Source organism: Nicrophorus vespilloides, unplaced genomic scaffold (assembly GCF_001412225.1).
Source record: "Nicrophorus vespilloides isolate i.1.1-1 unplaced genomic scaffold, Nicve_v1.0, whole genome shotgun sequence".
Classification (NCBI taxonomy): Eukaryota; Metazoa; Arthropoda; class Insecta; order Coleoptera; family Silphidae; genus Nicrophorus; species Nicrophorus vespilloides.
The window spans coordinates 1-20,392 of record NW_017098973.1 but is presented as its reverse complement, the minus strand read 5'-3'; the positions used below and the strand labels follow the sequence as shown (position 1 = coordinate 20,392).

At 41.4% G+C, this 20,392-nt stretch overlaps 3 protein-coding genes across 4 annotated transcripts; 1 reads left to right on the top strand and 2 right to left on the bottom strand.

Moving 5' to 3' along the window:
- The first annotated feature begins 49 nt into the window (after window positions 1–49).
- On the top strand, window positions 50–2,955 carry LOC108563718 (serendipity locus protein alpha). Of its 2 annotated transcripts, none has more exons than XM_017922473.1 (8): window positions 50–345; window positions 754–936; window positions 997–1,606; window positions 1,669–1,868; window positions 1,960–2,158; window positions 2,216–2,377; window positions 2,433–2,567; window positions 2,632–2,955. In XM_017922473.1, the coding sequence occupies exons 1-8, from the start codon at window positions 226–228 to the stop codon at window positions 2,826–2,828; spliced, it is 1,806 nt and encodes a 601-aa protein (XP_017777962.1). In that variant the 5' UTR covers window positions 50–225; the 3' UTR covers window positions 2,829–2,955. The 2 variants fall into 2 exon arrangements, with proteins under 2 accessions (XP_017777962.1, XP_017777963.1); XM_017922474.1 differs by having other exon boundaries at window positions 2,627–2,955.
- A 92-nt stretch (window positions 2,956–3,047) lies between these two features.
- Window positions 3,048–17,001, bottom strand: LOC108563717 (tyrosine-protein phosphatase non-receptor type 9). Its single transcript, XM_017922471.1, has 6 exons — window positions 16,893–17,001; window positions 10,929–11,162; window positions 10,648–10,878; window positions 5,909–6,904; window positions 5,169–5,376; window positions 3,048–4,250 (listed from the first exon to the last, which is right to left on the bottom strand). The coding sequence occupies exons 1-6, from the start codon at window positions 16,923–16,925 to the stop codon at window positions 4,027–4,029; spliced, it is 1,926 nt and encodes a 641-aa protein (XP_017777960.1). The 5' UTR covers window positions 16,926–17,001; the 3' UTR covers window positions 3,048–4,026.
- Window positions 17,002–17,231: 230 nt separating this feature from the next.
- Window positions 17,232–19,787, bottom strand: LOC108563721 (m7GpppN-mRNA hydrolase). Its single transcript, XM_017922477.1, has 3 exons — window positions 19,536–19,787; window positions 19,085–19,247; window positions 17,232–18,942 (listed from the first exon to the last, which is right to left on the bottom strand). Exons 1-3 carry the CDS (start codon window positions 19,610–19,612, stop codon window positions 18,115–18,117), a joined length of 1,068 nt encoding a protein of 355 aa, XP_017777966.1. The 5' UTR covers window positions 19,613–19,787; the 3' UTR covers window positions 17,232–18,114.
- Window positions 19,788–20,392: the final 605 nt, after the last annotated feature.

Below are 20,392 nucleotides of genomic sequence, written 5' to 3'. Positions count from 1 at the left end.
TAGATATTGTTGTTTAAATAATTTAAACTTGGCGGTTTCCTTTTCACGTCTGGTGGGTGGGAGTCGCGTTGTGTCTTCGTACAGATGGGAACACTGCTTGGTAACAATGCAATTCAAAAACGGAAGTTGTAGCCTTTGGATACGACACCTATGATTTTGTTTACGTTTATTTTTGTGTTGATTGTTGTGTTTGTTCTGTGATAACTTTAAACGAATCCAGCGATAATGGATAATGAATTGCTCAGGAAGATCTTCCTGTGCAAAGAGCATTTGAGCTCTTTAAACGGTGCAAAGGTTACTGCAAGCAACAGTGATAAACAGTTCAATGTTGTGCCTTGGTTTCAAGTAAGTTATTCATACATAATCATTTGTAAACATAGCGCAACGTTATCCTTTGTCCACTAATACTAACTTTTATTGTTTTTTTTTTCTTTCAAAAATCATATTTTTCTCAACGGTTTTTTCGTGATACGTTTATACAACCAAATTTACCTAACGGTGCAACGGGGTTTCATATTAAAATTATTCAAATGTTTTTATTTTTTTTAATAATTAATTAACAAATATTTCCATATGAGAAAGTGACCTTAATCAACAATTAAAATTATTATTCTCTTCATGCTCTAAACTTTCTTTTTATTTCCACTAAAGCTTAATTAGAATATGCTCATATTAGGTTTAATGTTTTGGGCATTGAAAGCCATATTGGGGAAATGGATTGTATGTAATAGATTTCTTTTTTTACTGTTGCAGGATTTATGTGATAAAATTGCTTCATTGCTTTTGCAAATTACTGAAAATGTAAGGAAGATCAGTACGAGCCTCGGAGGACAGGCTAAAGAAAAAATGCTCTTATATTTGCTGCAACTCAACACTGCTCTCTCTGTGCTGATCAGGATATTCCTATCGGAGAGCGAACACAACATAATTATAACTGCAAGTCTTTACTTTACAACACCGTTGGTATTGTTTTAATTGTTTTGTTGTTTTTTTTAGGCGGCTCGTTATTGCATATCTAAGCAAATATGTTTATGCTTGGACGGGCTCGAGGAGGTGCTTGTAAACATGCAGATGGACGACGACACGGAAGGTTTCGTGAAATACATGGACGCGGCTTTGGAGAGAGTTACCGAGATCGACGTGGAAAAGGGAAGGCAGATCGCTCTGAACGTCTGCGGCGAAGCGAGGAGAGCCATCGAAGAGGTCCTCTGTCACGGCATGTCCATCGCTCAAGTGGCGTTGAACGACGATTGCAACAGCATCAAAGGCGGAAGCAAAGAGGTCCTAAGCAACATGGAATCGCTGACGCAGCAGATCAACAAGGACGAACCGAACGTATCGATGTGCAATCTGTTCGTCGATTCCTGCTGCGACAAGCTCTGCGCGCTCGAACGTAAAGTCAACGTCGCCGTGCTCAAGTTAAGTCTGAAAGTGTTCTCGGAATGCACTAAGCCTCTGGAGGATCTGTACGACTTTTGCGCGATGGACGATAATCTGAACGGCTGCGAGGAGGATTTCGATAATCTGGTGGCGGACTTTGATTTGCACGTGGACCGGATGATCCAAGTGGGGCTGTTCGCCGTCTCCTGTTCGACCGATACGAATTGTTCGTGTATTATGCCAATCGCAATTGATTGATTAATGTTTTCTTTTTCCAATGATCTTCAGGCACTTTGAGGATGAGGAGTTGCTTGGCAAGCTTGGAGGCGCTCGAAGGGGATCTGGTGCCTGCGTTGACGACGATCCGATCGGATCCGAACAAGCACAACCGGCTCTTCGCGAACACCTTGAAAAACTACTGGATCAAGCAAGCTCTGACGCTGAAAAAGTATATATACTGCATCATAGATCCTTTCGCCTTTTGCCAGGTACACTATTATTGCATGCACAACATTTAACAAACAAACAAACAAAAAAAACTAGACCCGTTACGAGTTTACAAAGTTTTGAAACTCGAAGGTGACTTACGAAGTCATAAGGGAGATCAACGAGGAGCTGGAGGAGAAGTTCAAGTCCAGCTCGCCGGTGGACAAGGATCTCGTCAAGCCGATAACGCTGCAGACGAAAATCCTGTTCGAGATGTTGGTCGTCAGCGTGAAGGACAGTCCACCGGAAAACCAGGAAACCGTCAAGAAATATTTGACAGACGTTATCAACGGTAAGGATTATTCCATTTCCTTCCCCTAAACCGTTTATTTGCACGTTGCATTTGCAGTTACCGTTGAGATTGACGCGGCCGCCGATAAGCTGCTGAGCGAGAAGGAAATCTGCAAGGAGAACGTGTTCAGGGTGTTCAAACGGTGCAAGATCCAGGAAAACCTCCTGAAGAAGTTGCTCTGCAGTCTCGGCGGAAACTTCGCCGACAAATCAGTGATAAGTGAGTTACATAAACGATTCGAGACTTTATATATATATATGTGACTTAATTGCAGACGAAAAATGCGAGATGCGGGTGGCAGATTCAGAGACGGCCGCGATGGAAGCTCTGATGTGCAAGGCTAAGCAGATCCTGAAGGATAGGAGCGTTCTGTACAGAACGCCCAATAAGAGCCGGATAGTTAACAAGAGTGAGTAGAGGACGAGTTTTTATTTTTGCGATGATTAATCGTAATTGTAATGTATTCAGATCAGACGAGGACGAAAACACCTATAACGCGATTGGTGCATCTGCGCAACATGCAGTTCACGCACTCGCGTCTCTCGAACGAAACTTCGATAGATCTGCAGATCACAGACATCCTCGACAATCTGACAACGCTCTCGACATCACTGATGAATTGAATTATCATTATTTTATACTATATACACTTATATATATAAAAAAATAAACGTTTTATATGCCTTTCATTTGAACTCTCTCAATTTCATCTTGATTTTCTTTCTAATCTTAGTTATTAGGTGGACGACGACGACGACTTCGATATATATAAAATAAAAAGCATATATTATAAGTAATCAAATACATTATGTACAAATACATAGACAAAAATAAAAAATAATAGAGAAACATAATTAAAGTAATATAAATAAATACGCCCTTAAATAAGTGTTGTTGTTTTTTTTTCTTTCTTTCTTTGTTCTTTTCGTGTAAGGAGATAAACAGATCCAAAATAAATGTAGACTAAATGAATATGGGTGTGTGTGTGTTGGGGGTGGGACGACGACAAACAACAAAAACCAATCAAAAACTCTCTAGAGTCTACGACCCGCCCCCTTTCCGAGAACGAAAGAGGCGGGCACGTTTCGCTCTCCACTCACAACAGTCTTGATTCCCAATTGATTTCTCATTCTCTCTCTCTCTCTCGCCAATTTTGTATTCCTTCATCACTTCTCATTCCATTCACTTCATCAACAAAATACAAGTAATAATAATATTAATAATAATAATAAGAAGATAGTAATAGTTAATAAACACATTTCTCTCATTCGTTTCTCTTTTTTTTTGTATCATCTAACAATTAACGCTTATGGATGGATCGTTTTGTCCGGTACGAAATTGATTCGAAACGAAAAAACAAAAAAAAGTGTTAATATTAATTATCATGATAGTACGTGGAAACGTAAGTTAACTTGCATCGGATCTCATCATCATCCATGTATACAAAGCTAGTAATTTTATGTACAAATATTGGTCCGACGCAAGTTAAACTGTTCGATAGAAACGAATCGTTATTCCACACTTCCTCTTCCCCTATTTTTTTTTTTTGTAATACTTAAAATCACATTCATTTAATTAAACCCAAAACAATACTATTCAAACTCGTTCCACATCAAATAAATTAAATTTCCTATTTGTTTGCTTTTTTTCCCCCCACGTTCGTCGCCGCTCGTTCGTGTCGGTCACCACTCGTGTTTTTGTGTGTAATGTATGTGTGTGTGTTATGTGTTTCTAAGAGTTTAATCTATACATATTGTATATAGTTAAGCATCTGAACAAACGGCGGCGGCGAAAATATTTGTTTGTAGGTAATTCTTCTTTTGTTGTTGTTGTTATTTGCTTCATTTTTGTGTCTTTCTTTCTTCTTTTTAATCGGAATCGTCGTCCGTCCCGAATTCGGGAAGATCGGCGGACTGGAGGTGGCCCTTCACGAGGGCGTACTCGATGAGCGCGATGTGACAGAAGACGTACTGATCGGGCATCTGGATGGAGTACGCTCTCTGCGATCGGATCTTCTCGACGGTTCCACGGATATCCGCAGATCCGACGTCCTCCAACCTCGATATGCAAATGTCCAAAGTGCAGAAGGTGCCTGAAACAGAAACAATAAAATTAGTAAAATACGAGCGAGCAACTCACGATTCAATCCTACGACCCATTAAGTTCAATTTGTAACGCGGAACTCTCCAATAAAATGTTAACAGAACGTTCAGATTATTATGCAAACGCAATCTACAGATGGTCTCTGCAGAAGCAATTATCCGCGCATTCCAATTAATAACATCAACATCACATTTCCTTCAAAAAAAAAATACAGTAGACATGCAAATGTAAAGACTATTTTTCAAACTAAAATTCAACATTTATCATTCAAATATTGGCAAATTCGCACGGAAACTACCGATAAGGCTACATGCACAACGATAAGACGACTTTTAAATAAAGCGACGCAAAAAAATAAACAAATAAATACACAAAACAGACCGACATGAAAATCCTTAATCGTTCTTCGAAAACTAATCTGTTTCACAAAAATAAGTTTTACTCGACTATATAAATTCATATATTTATTTATTTATTCATTCGCCAAAGCCGCATTTAATCTACACTTTATAAGTAGAGACGGCGATAAACTTTTGCCTGTACAGACTTTTCCTTTTATCGGAAAATCGAAGCTATTATTACTAATTTTTGTGTGTGTTTGAGAAAAGAACAACATCTAGACGTAAACCTAATAATATTCATATGGCAAACAGAGATGTGTTTACAGAAGTATATGAGGAGGCTCATTGATGATAACCGTGACATAATCTAATACGCGCGATAAAGGATTCCAATTCCCAAGCCCATTCATTTCGTTATTGACATGCGTTACACATGAATATTTGATCCGGCAATCGCACACGCTTAATCACTTCCTTATTGCAAGCAAATGCAACAATTTACTCTTAACATTGCAATCTAATATTTCTATAGAGTTATAAAATGAGTTTTGTAATGTTTCGTTTACCTGTCCTTCCTATTCCCGCGCTGCAGTGGACGACGATGGGCGGTCCACGGGGATGTCCGGCCCAGGTGTCGCCCATGGCCAAGACCATCGCGGCTTGCTGTCTTCTCACCCTCTCGAGAAACTCGAGCATGGCCTTCGCGGATTGCGGAACTCCGTAGTCGGGCCATGAGGTGAATTGCCAGTGGGACACGTTCCTCACTTCGTCCGTCTACAAAAGAAAACAATTAAAATGAGTTATGTTACATAAATAGATTGAACTTTTGGTACTTTTTTTTTGTTTGTTATCGTTTACTGTGTAAAAGTATTGTAAAAGTAATAAACAAACAAGGAGTAATCTATATTCGTTAATTGACTTGGCGCGCGATTTAGTAGTAGAACTTGGCAACAGGCGACGATCCAAAAATCGCGAGGTTCTCTTCTTCTCTTGACTCATTAATTTTCATTGTATATAAACAGTATTTCCTTACACAAATATTTGTAAAGTAATGAAAGAACAAATGAGGAAAGTTGACAATTATTAATTAACACCCGTTTGTTTGGAATCCGCGATGGTCTTGGAATTTAAACAAAACTGATTCATTTTTGACGCTTTTTGAAATTGAAATTTACAACTTTTTGGAATTTGAGGTAAGAAAGAGATTGATTTAATTATATAATTGATGAAAAGATTGTGAAGATTTGCGGTAAGAAATGCGTGGTATTGTAATTAGTTTTGATGTGTGTTGCAGTTAGTTACTTACTTTGGAGTTGGACAATTGCAGGGTGGAAACGGTGTAGTCGGCGTTGGCCTCCTTGGCGAGGGTGGAAATGGTGAAGTCGCCGTAGACGACTTTGCCGTTCAAGTCGGCCTCCCAGTACTGGTGGCACTTGGGTCGACTGCGCTCCATGGCGCGCGTCGTCATCACAATGACGAGAGTCTGTTGCTCCCAGATCATCCGCCAGAATTCGGCGGCCGTCTTCGGAAGCGGGCCCTGCGTGTTGATGAAGGCGTTCTTCTGTTTGTAGCCGTCGACGAAGTTGGCGTGGATGTAGTCCGTGTCCGACTCGCCGTCCAGCTCTGAGAGGATGACGCGACTGTGGTCGTAGCAGAGGACGTCCGTGTACCGGTTCTTGGGAAGATTGTTCTTCAGCTTGGCGACGGTGAAGGTGCCGTCCGGCGGTCGCGTCCTGATCTCCATGTAGTCTTGCGTGAGACCCTCGCGGCCGCGGTCGCGCACGTGCTCCACCAGCTGAGCGATCGTCATCGCGGCGCCGTCTCCGTGGAGAGAGTCGTCGTCGGAGAAGCCGCTCGAAGCGCTGCTCGGCGGATTGAGGCTGCCCTCCTCCGCCCAGCTGCTCTCCATGTTGTTGATGTTGTTTATGTTATTGGGGGATGCGGAGATCTCCAGCTCGTTGTTGGTGGTGGTGGTGTTATTGGTGTTGTTGCTGCTGCTGATGAGTTTCTGCGGCGACGATGGCGATTTGCCATCGTGCGTGCTGTTCGGCGGCGAGTCCGGGCGCGTGGTCATTTGGAGGCAATCCTCGAGCCAGCCATCGTGATCCAAGGGAAGATTCCCACCCAGCTGCGTAGGCAGCGACTCCCGCGGGATGTGGCTGAGCAGTTGCGCCACCGACACGGTGTACACGCGCTCCCTGAGCTTCTCCCTCACGAACAGACGCAAGATTTTAAAGGGAGCCTTGAACCACAACGGGGCCGTCACTATGAGCACCTTTTTCAGCTTTGCCGGATAACCACCCTGCAAACAAAACAACAACATTAGCAACAATCTCGATCCCAATAAGAACAGAAGGTAAAATATCATACATGTTCGAGTATCAAATGAATTAATCTATAAATCTTCCAGCTCAACGATTAAATACAATTATTAAGTAATTAACAAACACGAGATGATCTACGAGAGATAGAAATAAGTCTCTGATTCAATGGAATCAGCATAAATTAGCCAACGCTAAACACGTATCGTCGCATTAGAAGGCTAATGCTAAACCTAAGCATCACACATCATGGGGGGCTCCTACCTACGCGACGCGAACAACTGCGTGGTCACTTGGCTTTGACATTTAACACTTTTATGGAGAAAATCGTTTCGTTTTCCTCGCCATACACAAAACCAACCAAAATATTATTACATTACTCTATACGACCACAGAACTCGGTCAGCGCTGGGGGCAGGAGAGAGAGAGAATGTACGAAAAGCCAATAGAGCTGGCCGAGGTTCAAGAAAAGAAAAAAAAGTTAAAAAACTTCGCACCGAAAATACATCCGTCTTCGCAACCCTACCTGTAGTTGGAAGCTTAGGCCATCGCCGTTACGTAACGATCACACATGATGATGATGATGGGTCGTTGTCCACCAATAACACACAATTCTATAATATTTCCCCTATTTTCCTCGCAACACACAATAACACAACTGATTTGTTTCTTTTTTTTTTCTCCCCTTTCCTTTCGGATATTTGTTTCGTGTAATTTTCCTTCTGCTTCCTCCTCGTAACTGTCGTGTCGTGTTCTGAAATCGCGACGCGTACAGCAAACAGTGTCGACCCGCACGCAAATCGATCCCCGTTCTCTACGCCAGAAGCGGAGATGCGTCGCGACGCCACCAGAGCGACGGCGCCGCGACGCAGGCGCCACGTCATCCATCCCCGCGCGTCAACAAAACAAACACCGTTGCAAATTTAGCGACAATCTTATATAAAAACAAAACTAATAAACGCGCTCTTCAGTTGATCCATTCGTTTGCACGATTGTTAAGTGTAATTGAACGTCAATTAAAATTAAAAAAAAAAAACACTTCAATTGAATTGAAAATCATCGGCGTCCAGATTTGTTGTTTTTTTAATAAATAAATGCTATATTTCCATGGAAACCATAGTGATTCCTTTAATTTCGATGATGATGTTTAATTTGTAAATCGTTTCAATTAAAGAAAACAAAACCTGCTTCGATTGAAATCGTATTGTCGCAAATGTTTGTGCGAATATTTCGAATACGATACGATATGCACGCGCGCCAGGAATTTGTTGCGATGCAAATATATCATGGTTGTATTATTAAAAAAAAATTATATAAAAAAAAATATGGCAATTATTTTCGTTCTTTTGTTTGTAAACATTACAGCGTCCTTCTGTAACACACATTGTCCTACTTGATCCGAATATAAAGTTGGCCAAATCACGGCTAATTCCGATTTGTATTGGCAAAATTAAATTCGAGTCAATTTAGTGCGAGTTTCGCTCTGGTTTTTTGTTGTTGTTATTGTTGTATATATTTGTGCGCACATTTCGATATACAACGTGAGCGAGCGTTGAAAAATTTGCAATGCAAAAATCTGCGGTCGGTACGTGCAAGAAAAGAAGTGCAAGGAAGTGGGAATTGGTGGTCCCAAAAACGACGACGCACAACGAAGGAGAAAAAAAACGAATGAATCATCGTCGTCGTCGAGAGAAAGAAAGAGAGAGAGACACGCGCGGCATTGCCATTCCCAGAGTTGCATCAATTACATAATTCCTCATTGTCTTGCAAATTATTTCTATTATTCTCATATATTTATACACAGTTTTTTTTTTGTATTTTTATTTTGCTTCTACGTGAACCGTGCGAGAATATGCGTGTTACACAAGTGGCGAAAGAGGAACAAATGCTGAGTGAAGATGAAAGTCTCCTTCTGGAGGTGTCGCGCAGACTGACCTTTTGGAGGAGCGTTCCGGATGGCTTAATATATATTTGATATCCTTAGACCACACTGAGAAGGAACTGCGGAGCACTACTAATACTACTGCTAAACAGGAACAAAGTCTCTCTCTCTACACTCAGTCAGATTCGAATCTATTCCGCTGCTCGCTCCACGTTCTGGGTCGAGACTTCAAAGACAGCTGCGCGCAGCAAACCGCACTCCGTCGTTCGCTCACACCTGGCGGCACTCTCGGATACACGTACACATATATATATATATATATATATAGAAAATATCCTTCTGCGAAACATTGGGGGATTTACCGCCACCGAATGAAGAGAACGCTCGAAATGAACCACCCTTACTTGAGCATATTTCGTCCCCTATATAGCATAGATAAAGTGAGACAGACGCATTGTCAAACGCACACACAAATGGATAGATAATAGCGCTTTTTATTCCTCATCTTTCAAGTCTCTCTCTCTCATTTTTTCATCTTCTTCTTCAAGCATTCTCTACAAATCGGAACGAACGCGACAGGAGAATTAAACCGATAGGGGAAATTAAAATGGAAACCGATTCTTCAGAAAGAAATTGCGATTTTCTTTTACAATTCAAATGCTCCATTATGATTGTACTTCGTTTCATGCTCGATGCAAACGAAGGAGGAATTGATGCACACTCATCATCATCTATATTTCCAATTCAGAAATTTACCGTATCTCTACATACACGTACGATTTCAATACAAACATGATTGACTCATATTTTATCAGAAATTTCCTGATGATCCAGAGCAAATTAGTTAATTGCATCGTAATAAAAATGTAGATAAAGTAGCCTGAATGGAAATTAACACAGTTTTTGCAAGCTTTTGAATCAACAGGAATTGGTTTACACTTTGTTTATTTATTCAATCGTTGAATGTATGGATTCGATTAAATAAATACGAGGAGGGACGGCACAAAAAAAAGATGTGTTACATAACAATGCACTTGCTGCGCTTGCAGGGCTTCGGCTTGGGCTGACACGACGGTTTGCGGGAATGCGGAGAGGAGGACGGTTTTCGTGAAGCGGATGAGCATCGCCCTTTTCGTCCACGTCCTCCTCTGGAACCGCCGCTCTTCCTGCGCTTTCCGTGCCTGCTCCGGCTGCCACCGCTCCGTTTCCGTTTATGCTGCTTGTTTTGCGAGGATTTGCAGCTGTTGTTGCTCTCCGAGAGGGCCATCTTCAGGCATCCGCTGCTCACCGCAGGTACCGGTATGTTGCAGATCATGCGACGCACCTCCTTCTGCACGCGCGGCGCGTTCTTATCGCGATTACCCTGACAACAGCACCGGGTCAAACGGCTGCAGACGCCGTGATCGACGAGCTTGTGTCGATCGCGACTGCTCAGGATTCGCTTCCTCCGTTTGAACTCGAAATTCTTGTCGACGATCAACTTCTCGGGCTTGTAGATCTTGCATCTGTTGTACGCGTTCTTCCGTTCCGGGGACATGTTGACCCAGCGCTGCACCAGGTTGTGCGCCACCTTGATGGGGGGCCAATTGGTGTGCCGCTGCCGGAAGTCGCGCAGGAAGTTAAAGTACGAGGTCGGCTTGCGGACGTTCTGCCTGTGGCACGTTTTGCTGGCGCTGCGAGAACGGCCTCTTTTCCTCTTACCACTGGGATTTTTGCGACGACACGGCGGCATCGCATGTTTCTACTTCTTCGCGTACACCGAAATTTGCGCACTTCCTTCACATGGCCGAAAATACTAAACGTCTACGTCAAATAAACTGACTGACTGACTGCGTCACCTACCTTGAGCAATGTGAGGATCTTCTGCGAGAGGTCGTAGTCGAAATTGGAGTACTTCGAGTTGGACATGTCGTAAATGAAGACGATGCCGTTCCTCTGCGTCGTGGGGTTCTTGAGGGCGACGTCCAACTGGTAGACGACACCCTGGAGGGTTGTCTGGTGCGTGCTTATGGACGGGATGTGTTTGTGGGCTGTGAACACAACTATCGCCGCCTCGCTACCATCTCGTTTAGGCTGCAACACAATCAATCAAAATATGAACAACGTTCGGAACAGAGACTTACCAAAACTGTGAATTTTCCAGTCTTCAATTCGGAGAACAGTGGTTCCGTGTTTGGGTCGAAATTGGCTAGGCCCTCTCTGTGTCTGGTCAGCTCGTGCTGCTGGAAGAGAGCCACCGCTCTGTCCACGTCGAACTTACGGGCGAACAGAAATCGCACCGCCGTCGACCATTTGATGGGTCCCTGCTGCTTCCAGCGACATCGCGCATTCACTATCTCCAGGAATTTCTCTGCGGCCTGCGGAAGAAAACACGTAAATTAAACGACAATTAAACCGAGAACACAGGAATGGAAACGCAATCAAATCTCACGCACACCGGAAACTCCATTTCCGGACATCCTCCAACCAAAAACGTGCGTACTTCTTCTTCTTTTTTTGTTTTTAACGCCTATTAATCTCACCTAAATCGTGGTACCGTCGATGCCCAAAAATAAATTAACAAAAGCCGCGCTAGGTAACTAAGCAACTATTGTTATTTTTTTTATTTGGAAAACAATCAAGCGGATGAACGGTGCGAAAGTTCGCGAAAGTGAAATCCAGGTAATTCGAAACTCTGCTACTTCTCAGTGATATTCCAATAACTTCTTAGCTGCGGCTACCGTATTCCTTACCGGAGCAGGTAAGTTTTTTTTTGTTGTTGTATCCGTTTATTTTCGTTCGATATGCACGACGCGTTCGATGGTCGACAGGTAAATGCTTCTGGTTCTGCAATGTCTCTGATGGCGTGAACTTACAGGCGTGGGCGGCGGAGGTAGGAGAAAGAAGCGCGGAAGAAGTGGCCGGAAGTGCCGCGGGGGAGTGCGTCACACCGGAAGCGACCATTTATGTCGTCTCGCGTCGGAATCCGCGTCGCGCGACAAACGCACCTAATAACAATAAACCACCGATCATCATCATCATCAACAAAACCAACAAATTCTCTCCTCGTCTCTTCTTTCGGCTGTTAAACGAGAAGACGTGTCCGAATTTCGAAAAGCACCTTTCTGTTTGTTAATGATGATGATGAATTCGGTGCTCATTGTTTCTACAGTTTCCATGGCGACACAATTATTTTGAAAACGGAACCTCTTCCTGCTTCCCTCCGGCTATGGAAGTTTCACTTTCACCTGTGCACCGTCGTCGCTCGGCCGAATAATACCTTCTAATTGCAATTAGTCGATGACCGGAAAACTGACGTACTTTTACCCAGCGCTTACTCAACAATGACGTTTATGATCGCGTAATTTTCGTTTGTTTTTTTTTTGTTGTTGTTATTTCGTCCACGGCCAACGTTTCGACAGAACGAGATGTGATTCATGTGGATCTGTCGGTTTCCTGAAATCTTACGAAACGGTCACGAGAGAGAGACATGATTTACGGGCCGAAGAAGAGGAAACTCGGGCTAATTATGGAACGGGAACTTCCTCTCTGATTTTCAAAACACCCAACGAGACACGCACACTTAATTTTACTTGCCTAATGCAATCCATCCGTTGCGGTTCACACTTTACATTTATTTCAAAGTACTTCATTTTCAATAAGCTCCATTGCATAAAGTACAGAAATAATGGCTACTAAATCGACAGGTAAATACAATATACATGGATAATATACGTAAATGAAAAAGGATTAAACGAAGTTGGACAAATCAAATATTCTATAAAAATATTTAAAAATATTTATATACGTATAATATGTATATAAACTGGTGGAGGATTAAGAAGTCGGATGAGTTGAGAAAGCTCTTTGTAAAGTGCTGTTGTTTTAAGTTAAACTCTCTCGAGAGAGACTTCAACACTTGAGAGAATCTTAAGAGTCTCTGAAGCAGAGGGTTCTAACGACACGAGATGTTATAATTCAATCTTTGAGATAAGCAAGGATAGTAAAGAAAGTAATTACACTTAACCAATACTTAACATAGATCGAGTATGGAGGAAAATGAACATGAATTGGATAAGTTTGTATAACTTCAATGAACATTTATTATTAACTCTGATTCGTTGCGAGTCAGAATTGGGACAATGCAATTGCGGTTTCAATTCCAGTTCACTAGGCCACCATGACCGAAACCCGTAAATTACGCAATAGGATTAACTGTGGTGTTTCGATGAGAATTTCAAAAATGAATTACTTCAGCATAAAGCGTGAATTGACGGAGATTGTAAAATGAAAAGGTTTAATGCAGTTTCGATGTTATTTGAAGTGAACAGTCGGAACTGGATGCAACTGTTTGGAAAGTAAGGATATCCGTCGGGCTTTGACTACTTTTGTACGTTTGCAGTTCTCTTTTATTGTTGGAGTTGGATGACGCAAAAACGGTAGTGTTGAAGAGTATCTCGATGCGATTGAGAGATGAAGAAGTTGTATGAAGTCGGTTGATTGCGGTTTTCGGTAACCTAAAGTGAAAAGAAGGAGGACCGTTAAAGGTGAGCGTGTGACTAATGGACAATGGCATCCAACGGCATATTTAGATATTCATATCAATAACCCGGCTATACCGCTCGTCCCACTAATACCAATCAGGCGGACAGGGCCAAAGCGAAGCAAGCGGCTTCCGAACGACGGTGGCGGCGGCAAAGAGCTAATTTCTAATCACGAACGCACGTCTACATCTGAACCTGAAGAGGATCCTTCCTCACTGCATCGAAGAGGAACGGCGTAAGTAATCCCAAATTAGATGATCGAAACCTTGCTCGAGATGCCCTTTAGCCTCTCTTCGTTCGCAAACGACGCATCCGGAAAATTGGAGTTAATTGGCTTCGATTGGGGGCGATCATCGACAACCAATTTTAACGATTATTATTAGCTAACCAAACCAATTGAACAACATTTGCTTTTATCAGCTACGACGGAAAATTCAACAACAAAAAAAAAACACTTGCGTTCGATAACGTGGAAATATTTGCAGATTGCGCAAATTCTACTTCCTTTTTCGCTTACGACTTCGTGTCAACAAATTGCGACAATTAATTAATCACGTGCATTTTCGTAAGACACGAAACGCGCCCGAATATAATATTTCGGTTCCTGGAAGGAGGGAAGCGGTCGGAACGAGAGAGAAAGGAAATCGTTTACTCAGAAGCGACCATCGCTTCTGGAAACCGAACTTTCCACGGAAAAAGTATTTCAAAAATAGATTCATTCAATGCGCCGCACACGAAACCATCCACCACCTCCACGTGCATTCATTAATTTTAAAGCGCCCACATTACAGCCGCTAACTTTCCTTCCCGAAAATAACAACAACGAAATTATTATTTTATATTAAGTCTGCTGAATCGTTTCGACGTTGCTGTCTGATTGGCATGTGAAAAAAGCAAACAATTATATTTCTGATTTTCAGTTATACCAAATAAGATTGCAACGTCTTTATAGAACATTGATTCCCTCATTAAAAAATGTATGTGAGATTCGCGTATTTACAACCGTTTTAATCATTGTTTCTTAGGTAATTTTATTTTAGCATGGGAACAAGTTCGAGTGATTGGATGATAAATAATTATTTCTAGTTTTCTTTCTAGTCGAGTATGGAAAAGATTGCAAAATTGTTGTTGTTGGCTGGAAGTGCCATGGCAGTCGTACCGGAACGGGGACGGTATTCTAGCTGATACGGCAATAATGAGGTATGTCACTATTTAAATTGCGAAATACAAAAAGTCGTTTTCCGCGCGATTTGGAGATGCAGGCAAAGCACACTCACTCACTCGATCTCGCTAAAAAAGGGGTGGTTGCAATATCGCCCGGAATATTATAATGATCATCTACGCATTCCCAGCAACATGATGTTTCTCAATGAACGCACAAAAGCATGCTCTCTGGAGTTTCTAAAATGAGATGAGAAAGAATGTAGAATGGCGATTTCGTATGATGGATGCATGCTAAACTTCGTAAACACTACCATGATCTCGCATTTGGACGATGTTGTATGTAATATATACTTTGGCAAATATGATTTCATAAAGAGGTAGGTATAAATACTAAAAATGTGCAGTAAATGTGCTTTCAGTAAATGGAAACAGCTACGGCCACGTACCTAGGCTCTCTCACCTCACTCTCCCCCATCATCAAACTAAAACAGTTTGAAAAAACACACGCTTTTAGTATTAGGCGAAGCATCAATTTCGGGGATTCTTAAATTTAAACAAACAAACAAAAATCAAATCCCTCACGTGATTCTGAAACCCTCGTACCCTCCTTTTATGCAAACACGCACGCTTCCTGTTAAATAACTCGGATAAGAGGAATTGGCGAAGGTCACAGAGAGGTGGGACATTTTAGGAATAGAATTTTTGACGACGAGCCGCAGTTGTTGTGGTGGTGGTTATTTCCAGAAATCAAGGCTCGCCTGCGGTTACGCGGAAAACCAATTATAATGTGTTTTCAGGAAATACGAAATGTAAAAATTAAAAAAGAAAGACTGCACGAAATACATCCATTAGAGAGAAATTCATCCAAAAAATATTTTACTATTAGTAAACTCATTAATAATTAATTAATAATGAATAGGTCTCGTTCATCCGTTCATAATCTGATTTTTTGTTGTTTTCGAGCCTTGATTCTGAAAATAGCCGGATCGATTTTTCTTTTATATATAAATATGAGAGGAAATGCGATGGAAATGGGGTTTCTGATGATGATGATGAAATAAATATAGAATTGGGAATTCGCGATGAAAAGTTAAAACATTGAAAGCCATAGATTACGGAATAATAATTAGTCATCGATACACGAGTAATTTATCTGTTTTTGAGTCATTGCCGGAATTATACACATCGCTTATATGATTCCGACTACAATGATTATACTTTACATTCGACAATAAATAATAACATGAATGAATGAACTGTTTAATTCTTGTAAAGTATAATTCAGTTGTTGTTTATTTACAAACATCTACAGTATTTGAAATTGTTTGTTTATTTGTCACTTTCACAAATTTGTAATTGTGTTTTAGTTGCGAATTGGGTATGAACTATTTGAAGGTGTTGAATAGGATTGTATGTATTTAATGTAAGCTGAAATTATTTATTGTTTCAGGTCGAGGACTGCGAGAACCTTCGCTTCCTTCATAGATTATTATTATAAACAGTCAATTGATGTAATGGGTTTGGATCTGCGGATGTTGGATGCATTCTTATAGTTTTGGATGTATGTGAACGACGGCGGCGGTTGGAAGGAGTTTTGAAGATGCAGCGAAGTAATGAATCATCATCATCGCCCGCAGCATTTGGTAATGAAAATACCGGATGGCAACCCCGGTTATGCAATGAGTGCTTCGTTCGGGTAATTTGCAGGCGTGCGTTATGTATTTCAGATGCATGCATGTTGGTCTGTGCGTGGGTGGCGCGCGCCCTCGATTGATAGAGGATTATGATGATGGAATTCTCGCGATTTCTTCTGCCGCGTCTCTGCTAAGATGAACAAGAACAACAAGGAAAGGGGATGGAGGAGAGAAGGCGGATTGCAATTGGATGGAAGGCTGCGAATTAGCATTCCGTGCCCTTTGGATCGGTAATCTACAGGTAGCCAATGAATAGTAGTGAGAGTCGTCCTCCGCACAAGATCAATGTCAGATCGTGGTGCTCCAAATAAACAAACAATGGATCTGAACGACGACGAGCAGATGAAGAAGGAGGAGGAGGACGAGAAGGACAAGCAGAAGGTCTCCATTCTCTCGACTGTTATTATTGTTGTTGATGATGATGGTGATGGGTGGGAAATGAGGAAAAAAGAGATTAACCGGAATCCGCGTGGGCGCTGAACACATACACAGAGAGAGAGAGACACACGCATACACAATCGTTCTATACTGACAATGACTTCTTTCTCTGGCGGAGGAGAGCGGTTTTCGGTGGTCAATGACCTGCGACCATCTGCCACACGCTCCTCTCGGATCCGAGGACCAGATCATCCGGAGGACGATAAACGGACGTACAGCGGGGTCCACCATAAATTTGCATCCTACTCCACCTCGTCGAGTTACTTACAAGTTCCTGCTCTGTTGTCAGTTGGGCCGCCATTGCGCTATCCTCGTAAACACACGAAGTTCCTCTCTCACTGCTCGCACATCCACACGCCGCACTCAACTGCGCAATGAGAAAGTTTACTCGACCTCTGCCGATGGGACACCCCACTTCCCCATTCCCCTCCAGAAATAGTAGTTTAGTTTGCATTCCAGCCGGTCGGACGGACGGCCGGCCAGGACACGCCAGGAATTCACAACCTCTGGAGGAGAATGTCGACTACGACGACGTCGACAACAACAACAGAAGCTGGAGGAGGAAACGGAAGCAGAACGAAACGGGTATTACAATCAAAACAAAATCCGAAATTAAAAACTCTTTTTTTTTCTTTTCTTTTCCTTCCTTCTACCACTCTCGTTCCTTCGCACAAAAGGAAACACACCAATATGCAACGAAATAAAGAATCCTCAACAAACAAAAAAAAAATAATAATATTATACATATATAAAGAAATAATATAGAGAGATAGAGAGGATCGCGCACACTAACTAACTGTCTTGTAGAAAACTTAATCAATAAATTAAAACTTTTGTAAATCAATAAAAATAAAGGAAACATAATTTTCGATTGCGCGATCTTCACAGAACAACATTTTCTTCTTCATCTTTCTCATCTTTTTCGAGATATGTGTTAACAATTTTTCTTTTAAATTTAGTGAAAGTGCGCTCGCATCAGGGAACAAATCATATATTCAACATTTTCATCTTTTCAATCTAATCAAGTATTTCCAATCCAAATATATTTACATTACAAACGAATAATGCAGTTTTCCCTGTCTGTACACGACCACAGTTTTTTTGGTGTTTTGTACCAATCATTTTTTTTGTTTTGCGAGAGTTTTCTTTCTTCTTCTCCTCCTTCTTTACATATTTATATAATTTACAAGTATATATCACAATTCTTTCAGAACTTAAAACTTAAATTGCCTCTTGAATGAATTTATACATTATAAATCAGGAAAATAATTAATTAATTAATTAAAAAAAAACAAATATGAATTGATGAGAATTTGTACGATGTGCCAATGCGTGTGATGTCCCGTTGCTGTTCATGTTTTTATAAATATTATGAACAACATACCGGCGACATCTGTTGGCTTTTTTTTTATATATTTCTTAATACGTATATATTTTTCCTGCTAAATATATACGTATTAGTGGTGAGCACTGATCCCTAGGCGTTCTGCTTAGGGAATGCACTCCATGATTGCGGCCTTGTCGAACTTAAAGTTCAGCCACGAAGGCGCGCTGAAGACGTACTCGTCCTGCGCGCAGAAGAGCTGACGCTTCGACTGTACCTTCCGTTTGCTCTCGCCGTTCGAGGATGCGACGGTGGTGGTGGTAGTGGTGGTGTCGGTGGTGGTGAAGCTGTTGGATTTGGTATCCGTCGTCTTCACCGGTGGTTCCACCACGGTCATCACCACCGCAGCGATCGCCTTATTATTCTTGTTCGTGCTTTCGCCCTCGCTGAAGCTTGAGGACTTGTTCCTCTGGCGTTTCGGCTTGCAGCTCGAGATCGCCTTGATGCGCTTCACGAAGGGCAGCACCATGAAGAAGGAGTTCGCGCTCACGCCCATCTTCACCTTGGGCGTCATGTCTTTCTTGTTGTTCGGTAGATCGGCGATCGGAAACCACTGGCATGCCTTAATCTCGTACCTCGTCCTCGGCCGGAACGTGGTGTCCCTTGAAATTCCAGTAATTACATACAACCTCACCAATTGCTCGTTAATTACGGCTTCCAAGTAATGCTCGGGATTGATGTAACTGGATATATCGAATCCCGTTTCTTCGTACACTTCGCGGATGGCGCAGTGAGCCGGATCTTCGTCCTCGTTCACTTTGCCTTTGGGGAAGCCCCAGGAGGATTTTGCCCAGTAACTCTGAACCAGCAGCACGTGGCTGTTTCCCTCCGACAACAGAATCGCACCGTACGTCGGCACAGATTGCTTGTACTCCCTCCATTCATCCAGGATCTCGTTCAATCTACCTGCTTGACCTTGCAAGAACGGCAAATGCTACAACAAATCATAATTTCAAAAATCCATTAACATTCAAAACTTTTACACAATATATATATAGACTGCAAAGTTTATCAAATTGATAATTCACTGACAAATGAAAATGCTTTTTTTTTGTATTTGTGGTTTGTATGTATACCTGAAAGACGTGGGCTGCAAACTCCTTGAAATTGCAGCTCCTCAGTTTGTTATTATCGTTGTTGACATAAAAGTCAAGATAATACCAATAGGCCAGCTCTATTTGGAAGCAAATACGTATGTTGTTTTGTTTGGCCGCATCAGGAACATTGATGATGAAACGTCTGCAAAAGAAAAATAAAAGCATGAAACATTAATACAAGTAGTCTTTGACTGAAAGACAAATGAAGAACTTGTTTACACACAGGATTGTGTGGAGTGTTGTTATTGGCTGGCTTTCAATTAGAAAGTAATGTTATTGGCTAAAAATATGGCTTGACCTAGGTCGGTGTCCCGATTGCGATTCCCGACTATGACTACGGGAATGCGGGGGAGAGACTTGGAATGAAGTTATGCGATGCTGCAAAAAGCAAACACACACACACACAGTTTGAAAATAAATAAACACTTACGACAATAGGTCACTGAGCACGTCCAACGGAATCGAGTGTTCCGCGCTCTTCAAATCCAGATCTCCAATACTTTCCATCTTAGTTGCGGGCGTTTATGTTTGTAATTGCTAAATATTGACTGGCTGTTACGTAAAACGAAACGAAAAAAAATAAAAATCACAAACAAACAATCACCGAAAACAGCTTAAACTACGCACTAGAATGAACGCTTCTTCATGGCACGGATTGCTCTGAATGACTGACTCGAACCAGTTCTACCATTCTTGAACACGAATTGTTACGTTCAATTCTCGGTCCGAGAACGGGGGATTTCCAGTTCTACAGTTTGCAGCACTGTCCAACGATTAACCGACTAAAAAAAAATACAAATTCTTACTTTTCGCAATTATCTTTATTATATACATTACAAAATGCCCCAAAACTTATTTCTTAAGTTAGCTTAAGAATACATAAGGAATTTGAAAGAAAACGTTCTCATTTTCAGTTCATAATAAAGAATAGATGTTAGCAATACTTGAATTTTAAATCAAAAATAATCATTTCTATAGCTTTTATAATTTAAACTTTAGGTCGAGCAACAATTTTAATGTTTAAATAAAAGGATTATTTGGTAATAAAAAAAATAAATAAACATTTCGCCATCTTTCGGAATTCGTGCAAAGGCTGTTTGTAAAATACTCCAAATCACCACCTAGCTTCCATTATTAGAACTACAATTTAAATTTAAGTTCACTAATTTATACAATTAAGGAATTACTCATAGATCCACAGTTCGTGTCGAACATCCGTGAGCACAAGTTCGCAGAGGACGAACAGATAGTTAAAAAAAGGTAGGAGAGATACTTCCCAGTGTGTAA